Raw genomic sequence first — 9,842 nt, 5'->3', positions numbered from 1 at the left:
ACCTGTCTACTGCACCTCCCCTTGCCAGTAGAGTTCTGATCTGGCCTACACCTGTCTACTGCACCTCCCCTTGCCAGTAGAGTTCTGATCTGGCCCATACCTGTCTACTGCACCTCCCCTTGTCAGTAGAGTTCTGATCTGGCCCATACCTGTCTACTGCATCTCCCCTTGCCAGTAGAGTTATGAACTCATTCCAGACTATAATAATCGGCCATTTCATTTATTACATTTAATAAGTCACAAGAAAAATATCCTTGAATAGCTTTACTCCTTGCCGGGCGGTAAAGCAGGGGACTTTCACAATGATGCGTATAGGTAACATACACATGTTAGCAGTTTTGTAAAGTACTTAAGTAAAAACACTTTACAGTACTACTTAAGTACTGTTTTGGGGTATCTGTACTTTATTATTTATATTTTTGACAACTTTTACTTTTACTTCACTACATTCTTAAGGAAAATGTTGTACTTTTTACTCTATACATTTTCCCTGACACCCAAAAGAACTCGTTACATTTTGAATGATTTGCAGGACAGGAAAATGTTCCAATTCACACACTTAGCAAAATCCCTGGTCATCCATACTGCCTCTGATCTGGAGGACTCACTAAACATTAATGTTTCGTTTGTAAAATATGTCTGGGTGTTGGAGTATGCCCCTGGCTATTCGTAAATTAAAAATTAAAAAAGAACATTGTGCGTCTGGTTTGATCAATATAAGGAATTTAAAATGAGTTATACTTTTACTTTTGATACTTAAGTATATTTAAAACCAAATACTTTTAGACTTTTACTCAAGTAGTATTTTACATTTTCTATTAAACCTTTTACTGCAGTTGGCTAAATCAGGGTCACACAGAGTGTTTCTTGGTAGTCTTAAACAAATCTYCTTTCAAACAAAAGCATACACCTCACACACATGGTTATGGGCTTAAACAAAAGAAGACACCTGTACCKTGTCCGATATAGAGATGAAATGTATTACATTTTGAGTTTGCATCCCAATATTACACTTTATATACATCACAGAAGACTGAAAGATAAAACCGTTTGACATAGAAACACTGGATTTTCTGCGGCTTCTTTAAAATCATGTTTATTAATTATGAAATTATGAAACATAATAAGAACTTTTTTCCTATGAGGCAACAAGGTCATTTGACTGCAGGAAAGGGCTACAGTATCTTTACTTTTACTCAGGTATGACAATTAGGTAATTTTTCCACCTCTGTATGTTAGAGCAGACATAATATACAGATGTAGGATCTTCATTTGAGCCAGATTGCTACAACAGGAAAATAATCCTGAAGCAATAGAAAACGTGAATTATTATGTGGATTATAATTAATGGACAATGGCAAAGGCCCTGGTTATGACGGATATAGCTTTAGTTGCACAACATAGTCTCCATTTAGTTGCAACACACACACACAGTCTTAGATTAGGGTCACCCGAAACGTTATACAGCTGGRTACATTTCATAGTACTAGACCTATGAGTCGTCGTTCCATGTGCTGCTCAACTGCTCTCTCGTACAAGGACATTCTTAGCTTAGACAGAGGAAGAGAACACTATGTTTCAGTCATACTCCATGGTCTCCTAAAACTCTACTGTGCAGAGTCTGGATTCTAATCCTGACAACTCCATTAAAACCTAACACAGTGGGGAAATGTAGAGTGCAGCCAGGTTAAACTGAAGAACAAGCTATGTGAGCAATGTGGCAGTAATTCACCAAACCAGGAAGCATCCTCCAACAACCATAGAGTTCCTCCGGGCCCCATCTTTCACCGAATCACGGACTGGGGCCCCACTCATTCCTCAGGGAAGAGAGGGAGAGGAGTGAGGTCAGAGTACAAAATGCAAAGAAGTTAAAACGAGCATGAATCAAGCAAAGTTATTTTTTTGTTCTCTATGTAAGGTCAAAGTTCATAGTGTCATTACCCTGAGGTGTGGTGCTTGTTTCTGCTCTCTGGGTTTTTGGGTTACAGAGGCCAGACATCTGGTATAGAAAAAAAGAATATGTATTACTGTGATCATAGCAAAGGACGCCAGGTGATGTTTGCGTAAACTTTTCCTGTGCGGAAGGATTTTAAAATGTCTGTTACATTACTGTAGTGTGTCTATTTACCAATGTGTACATGCTTGTGTATCATTCCATTCTTCAAACAGGGTCCTGGTAAGGCTGACACTAAGTGTGCCCTGGACTGTGGTTGTGGGATTGGGCGGGTATCTAAAGGTGTCCTCCTGCCCATCTTTGAGACCATGGAGATGTGTGACATGATTGAGGCCTTTCTGCTCCATGCCCACGAGGAGTACCTAGGAGACGACGCTGACCGCATAGAAACATACTACTGTTACAACCTGCAGGAGCTAACACCTCCCTCAAGGAAATATGACGTCATCTGGATGCAGTGGTGTGCATGTAAGACTCGCTCTCTGATCTACCTGTGTGTTTGTGTCTGATAGTGTGTGTCTGATAGTGTGTGTCTGACAGTGTGTGTCTGACAGTGTGTGTCTGACAGTGTGTGTCTGACAGTGTGTGTCTGATAGTGTGTGTCTGATAGTGTGTGTTGAAGTGTGTGTCGTGAATAGTGTGTGTCTACAGTGTGTTTGACAAGTGTGTGTCTGATAGTGTGTGTCTGACAGTGTGTGTCTGACAGTGTGTGTCTGACAGTGTGTGTCTGATAGTGTGTGTCTGATAGTGTGGTGTCTGAACAGGGGTGTGTCTGACAGTGTGTGTCTGACAGTGTGTGTCTGACAGTGTGTGTCTGATAGTGTGTGTCTGACAGCGTGTGTCTGATAGTGTGTGTGCGTCATGTTTGTGATGTTTTGACCTCTCATCTACTGTGTCTTTTCCATATGAGGTTGTTTACATTCAGTAAGTGTGAGTACCTCCGTATGTAGAACGTCATATTAAAGCGACATGCAGTGTATATACTGTATTCTATACTATCTATTGCATCTTAGCCTACGCCGCTCTGACATTGCTCATCCATATATTAAGCAATAAGGCCTGAGGGGTGTGGTATATGGCCAATATACCACAGCTAAGGGCTGTTATTAGTCACGACACAACGCGGAGTACTAGGACACAGCCCTTAGCCGTGGTATATTGGTCATATATCACAAACCCCCGAGGTGCCTTATTGCTATTATAAACTGGTTACCAACGTAATTAGTAAAAATAAATGTTTTGTCATACCCGTAGTATACGGTCTGATATACCACAGCTTTCAGCCAATCAGCATCCAGCGTTCGAACCACCCAGTTAATAATTATATTTATATATTCTTATTCCATTCCTTACTAAGATTTGTGTGTATTATGTATTTGTTGTGGAATTGTTAGATATTACTTGTTAGATATTGCTGCACTGTCGGAACTAGAAGCACAAGCATTTCGCTACATTTACATTTACATTTAGGTCATTTAGCTGACGCTCTTATCCAGAGCGACTTACAAATTGGAAAGTTCATACATATTCATCCTGGTCCCCCCGTGGGGAATGAACCCACAACCCTGGCGTTGCAAGCGCCATGCTCTACCAACTGAGCCACACGGGACCAGGATGACGCTATACTCTTAATAACATCTGCTAACCATGTGTATGTGACCAATAACATTTGATTTGATGTTGATTTGACATTACAGCAACATACAGACATTAGATATCAGAGCTCCTTGTCAGTCAACAGCAGTTAAAAGAGTCTGTATGAAGATCTCTGCCCAACTCCAGTCTTATTTTAGGAGGGACCAGCATTGATTTTTCAGTGAAGGGATATTTCAGGTTGTGTTTATATTGCCATGTTAAGGGACCTCCTCATGTCACGCTCCTGACTCATTTTGTGAGCCCTGTCGTGCTTAGGGTGTGCCCTGTCACGTTCCGTGTAGGGCAGGTTATATAAGACAACTCGAGGTGGAGGACGAATCTAGGTTCTAGATATCAGAGAAAAAAGTATGGGTGGATAAAATCTATATAGTTAAAATAAGTTTGACAGATAGACGCAGGCAGACAGATAGACTCTCCCTCACTCTGATTGGTGGGTCTTGTGTTGCGCTGTCCCATCTCCAGGTCACCTGACGGACAGGGACCTGATGCAGTTCCTGATGCGCTGTAAGAAGAGTCTGCGGACCAACGGGGTTATCATCATGAAGGACAACATGGCCCGGAAGGGCTGCAAGCTGGATCCCATCGACAGCAGCATCATCCGCCACCTGGACATCATGAAGGACATCATCTTTAAGGCCGGCCTGAAGGTCCTGGCTGTGGAGAAACAAGAAGGATTCCCCGACGCCATCGTCCCTGTGTGGATGATCGCTATGCAGTAGACAGACAGACAAACGGATGGACGGACTGACTGGCAGATAGACAGTATACAGTACCTTCGTTATTAGACATTCTGACACACTATTACAAGATTGTAATGTCTCACACCCACTGACAAGCAAACTGGCACCCTGACAAGCGCACACTACTACTCCAATGAAGACAGAATGGTGTATATATAGATTTTACGTTGCTTTTTTTTTTGCCAGTCTATTTTTTTTTTATACCTCTGCCTGTAATATTGCAGATTTTAAATGTAGATTACTTTTTTACACGACAGTACATGTTTTCTGGTTTGTCATTGTATAGTTAAGTTGAAATGCAGTATGTTGTGCAGACTGTAGCCTAAACTAATGCCTTAGCAAAAACAATGCCTTAGCAACAAACAAATTGCCTTAGCAACAAACAAATTGCCTCAGCAACAGATGTAACAGTATAACTTTAGTACGTCCCCTCGCCCCGACACGGGCGCGAACCAGGGACCCTCTGCACACATCAACAACTGACACCCACGAAGCGTCGTTACCCATCGCTCCACAAAAGCCACGGCCCTTGCAGAGCAAGGTGCAACACTACTTCTAGGTTTCAGAGCAAGTGACGTAACTGATTGAAACGCTACTAGCGCGTACCCGCTAACTAGCTAGCCATTTCACATCCGTTACACAGACAAAAAAGTATTTTCATATGGTACGCTGATGTATGTAGCAAAATGTATTCATGCTCATTAAACTGTACAATGTAACCTCTAGACTTGCTGTATTTCTTTGAGATCACACAGAACAATACAGAGTAATTGTATAGTTTGGACTCTGAGAAGTCCCTTAGAGCTTTACTATAAGTTTTACTATAATTGCATACCATATGGAAATAGTTGCATGAATTTAGATTTTGTAAATGCTTTCTGTCCAGAGTATGTTTCTCATTATATTCCTGAAACAAAAGGTAATGGGATTAGAGATGTGTAATCATAGTTGGCTATTATAATCAAGTCTGGGATGTAAACACTGAACCATTTACCTCTTAAAGTACTACAGTTACACTACATTCTCCCAGCCAAGCCAACAACCGAACAAGGTGCAATCTACATGAGCACTGCACGGAGAAGAAGAGATCATTTAGAACCCCTCAAATGGTTATGATAATGCTCCTAAGTATATTTTGTTCCTAACTAGCCCACAGTAGAAGAATGGCATTGTTTAGGTTAATGACTTTCAGCTGGAGCCCTGAGGAGGAAGGGGAGTTGATTACTTCCTGCTTTGGGTTTGACAGACAGACAGTGCTCGCTTTCATATCTGCCTTGGCATCGGTTCAGGCCTGTCAGGTTCTGTCTGCATAAAACACATCCAGCAGTCGCATTGAATATTTAGGGTGTACGGCTAGTCGGTTACACAGAAGTGGGTTTGGGTTGTACAAAAGTGGTGAAGACTTGTTCCTCCCTAATTCTGTATGAATGGATGGCTTGTCAATGACGAGTGACTGAGACCCCTGAAAAAGAAGAAAAAAATGAAATATATCAAAGTGTTGCTGGTAAGAACTCCTGTCTGAGAAGGGATGGCGTGAGATGTTCCACACAGTGTTTTCTCAGGTCAGAAAGAGTATTTTGAGATGTGAACAACCCATATATACGTACATTCCCCACATCCCGTATGAATTAAAGATCAAAATGCCCCATGGTGAAATTTGTAGATCTTTTTTTCTCTCTTTGGCAAATAGCAGCCAAATGTGCTGTCACCTTTTCAGAAGTGGTTAGTGCCTGTGACAGTCAAGGCGATCAGTCCTAATACTTCTCAATGTCCCAGAAGCAGTTTGAATATATTTGCTGACTTAACACTAATTTGTCCAGTCACGTCAGCAGTGGAGAACATTGGGCCCGGGTCCAGACTGACTATATCAAACCCGGCAAAACTTTAGCTGACTAAAATCTTGTTTGGGACAGGGCTGATGACCGAGAAACACACCACTGCAGAGAACAATCCATGTTTTTACCATTATAAAAGAGTGGGTTCATTTGAATTATGCGGCAAAGACTGTTGAATAGATGTTGTTAGAGCAGCCGTGTCTTTCTTCGTGTGAGGAATCCGACAACAACAAGAGGGTCGTTTTTCTAGTTTCCAGACTGGGCCCATGAAGCGCCCAGACAGTCTGTGCTTTGATCCTGAATAGAGTGAGCCTTTGTGGGCTCCACACTGGAGGGGAAACCTCAGTCTTCTGAGCCCAGCCAGGATACTTTCAACCAGGGATAGAGAGAGACTGGAGAGGGGAGGTTTGTCTTGCCTTCCCTGGGAGAATTTAGACCAGAGGAATGTACTTTTATATGCATCCCTCGTTCTCATAGTAAATCAAGTTACAGAAAAAAAGTGGACCTGATGATTTTGGGCTGGCTCTTCTTCTATGGTGAGAAAACCAAATTTCCCCCGTAAACACTCTCAGCATGCTGTCTGTCTGTCTGTCTGTCTGTCTGTCTGTCTGTCTGTCTGTCTGTCTGTTCTGTCTGTCTGTCTGTCTGTCTGTCTGTCTGTCTGTCTGTCTGTCTGTCTGTCTGTCTGTCTGTCTGTCTGTCTGTCTGTCTGTCTGTCTGTCTGTTTGTTTGTTTGTTTGTTTGAGGGTGGTGGTTTAATCTCATTCTGCTCCATCAGCTCAAAGGGCAGGGATTGGTTACACACACTTTTTTATAGGTCCCGTGGACATGTGATATTGAGCAACGTGGTTTCTGCCAGGGTATCAAGTGCTGCTGACATGGAGCTATAATCCAGGCCAAACAAACAGTGACAAATTACAGCATCCTGACTGGCAGCAAAGAGTGGTCAGGCAGTTCAAAGTTACTCCTCTCTTCCCCAGCCTCTCTTTATTGTATTGGAAGAGAGTTGCTGTACTGTAAACACTGTTAACACTCTCAGTATGTTTTGACTGAAATGTTTGACTTTTTCTGAAAACACAAGCCACTGAGCACAAACTGGAATCAACGTTGTTTCAACGTATTTTGTCAACATATTGTGATGTGGAATCCACGTGTAATTTTTTTTATTGGATTTGAAAAAAGTCAACTTAAACTGTTGAGGGTGAAATTTCAACCACAGGATGATCATCATTGTAACAAATGTTCTACATAAACAAACCTTGTATAAAATATGTTTAATTTCTACCTTTGAAACAACGTCACATCTTCAAAGTTATATCCARTATCAGAAAAAAATAATAGGCTGGTCAGCACCTCCTACTGGAGAGCTGATCTATCTACAGCTAATAATTTGGTCTCCTATCCAAGGTTTTAATCAAGCKCGACCAAGCTTAGCTTTGATACTGACTACTACCAATGCGCAAGATTTGGTTAATTCCAAATGCAGTCTACAAGRAGAGTATTAATATGTTCGATTCACATTTCCATCACTAAATCAAATGAAACTTTATTTAAGGTGCATTTAAAGTGTGATTATATTAGATTTTATCCTATTGTTTTACTTAGATTTTTGGTTGAGATGGAGACATGACTCTAATATATAAATTATTCATTTGTAGACAAACTGGATATTGAATTGTGTTTGGTTGTCAATGCAACCAAATATCAACATTTGAAATAGATTTATCTTCTGCTTGGATATTTGGTTCCATCTGTACAATTGACTTAGTCTGGCTTTAATTACAGTTTGTCAACAAGTGAATCATTTATATGTTGGATTCACGTCTCCATCTCAACCAAAAATGTAAGTTAAAGAATATAACTAAATCTAATCTAGTCAAACTTGAAATGCACTTTAAATAAAGTTTGATTTAGTCCTATTCTTTAACTTTGAGTCTTGGTTGAGATGGAGACATGAACATCAACATATCAATTATTAATTTGTTGTCACGTCCTGACCATAGAGAGCCTTTATTTTCTATGGTGGAGTAGGTCAGGGCGTGACTGGGGGGTTAGTCTAGTTTATATTTTCTATGTGGGGTTCTAGGTTGTTTTTCTATGTTGGGGTWTTGGTATGATTCCCAATTAGAGGCAGCTGGCTATCGTTGTCTCTATTTGGGGATCATACTTAAATAGCATTTTTTCCACCTGTGGGTTATGGGATATTGTTTATGTTTTGAGTTAGTGTTGTAGTCACGGTTCGTTGTTTGTTAGTTTATTGTTTATTGTTTCACTTCTTMAATAAATGATGTGGAACTCAACGTATGCTGCGCCTTGGTCCGACATTCATTATTACGAACATCGTGACATTTGGAACTGGAATTAAAACTGGAGTAAATCAGGGCCAGTAAAGATACTAATCCTTGGTTGAAAACCTGGGAATTCAACAAACTTCTGGTTGTCATTTTGAGTGGATGAATAAAGTTTGAAATCTCATTGATCAACGTCTCAACCAAATATTACCCAAATGTTCATGTTGAAATGACGTGGTTTGCCACGTCATATTTTCCAATAACTTTTCCAAGTTATTGGAAAATATTGCTCACAACAAAACAAGGGAATTATTTCCCACCTGCGTCTGGCGTGGCTGTATTGGAGCCAAAGTGTGATGTACTCTATGACTGGGACATATGAACCTCAGGTTGATTCATCCCTGGTTGGGTAACAGAGGGCTAGCGTGTTCTTCCTGCAGCAGGAGGAAGGACAAAGAGAGGGCTATAGCACAGCAGGGTTGGGGTCAATTCCATTTCAATTTAGTCAGTTCAGGAAGTAGGCCTAAACTGAAATTCAAATGTTCTAATTGAAAAGCAATGACCTTAATCTTACAGGGCAGCCTTAGCCCCAGAGCTTTCCTCTGATCCACACAGGGCACCACAGGGCAAAGGTTACACAGGATGTACATGCATGTTCATATCGTGAATCTGCCAGTTCATGAAAGAAGCCGCCAGGACCACAGTGCAGTGTGAGTGAATAAAGACGTCTGGCACTCGGTAGTCATTACTTTCCAGCTGCTGTAATCTCAAGGAGGTGGTGTTTCAGCCACAAAGCCTTCTTCAGCATCAGTCAGCATAAACACGTGGTCATGTAGGTCTCATCCGATAGAGCCCTGTATGTTACAGGCACCGTGTTAATGTCTTTTTTACAGTGACAAATACAGAAGCCCTAATCCCCAGGGAGTCCTCCTCGTTTCTACATGTGCCCTGTCTTCTCAGTTTACGCCTCTTCTTTTCATCACAAAGCATCACAAGCTGCTCTGGTTGTACTGTGGTTGTATGTGGTTGTATGTGGTTATACTGTGGTTGTACTGTGGTTGTACTGTGGTTGTACTGTGGTTGTACTGTGGTTGTATGTGGTTGTATGTGGTTATACTGTGGTTGTACTGTGGTTGTATGTGGTTGTATGTGGTTGTACTGTGGTTGTAACGAAAGATAACAACTCACTTACAATAAGTTCGCCAACTACTCCAGGACCCGGTTTGAAGTTTTTTTATTGAACATGGTGGGACGAAGTCATTCCACCACATCCCTCCCATCCCCTCTCCAACTCCCTCCCCCTCCCTATCACTACCCTTCCCCCTCTCCCTCCCTCCACTCCCTCTCCTCCTCCCTCCACTAACCA

The 9,842-nt window shown here is 41.4% G+C and overlaps 1 protein-coding gene across 1 annotated transcript in view; it reads left to right on the top strand.

Moving 5' to 3' along the window:
- Window positions 1-4,751, top strand: part of ntmt2 (N-terminal Xaa-Pro-Lys N-methyltransferase) — a 16,399-nt gene extending 11,648 nt beyond the window's left edge. The window contains exons 3-4 of the mRNA XM_024003687.1: window positions 2,170-2,422; window positions 4,073-4,751. Coding sequence (XP_023859455.1) covers window positions 2,170-2,422; window positions 4,073-4,329 — 510 coding nt within the window. The 3' untranslated portion in view covers window positions 4,330-4,751. The remainder of the gene's footprint in view (window positions 1-2,169; window positions 2,423-4,072) is intronic.
- The last annotated feature ends 5,091 nt before the right edge of the window (window positions 4,752-9,842 follow it).

Source organism: Salvelinus sp. IW2-2015, linkage group LG16 (genome assembly GCF_002910315.2).
Source record: "Salvelinus sp. IW2-2015 linkage group LG16, ASM291031v2, whole genome shotgun sequence".
In the NCBI taxonomy this organism is placed as follows: Eukaryota; Metazoa; Chordata; class Actinopteri; order Salmoniformes; family Salmonidae; genus Salvelinus; species Salvelinus sp. IW2-2015.
Note: the sequence above shows the minus strand (reverse complement) of the source record. Positions and strands in the feature narration are given on the sequence as shown.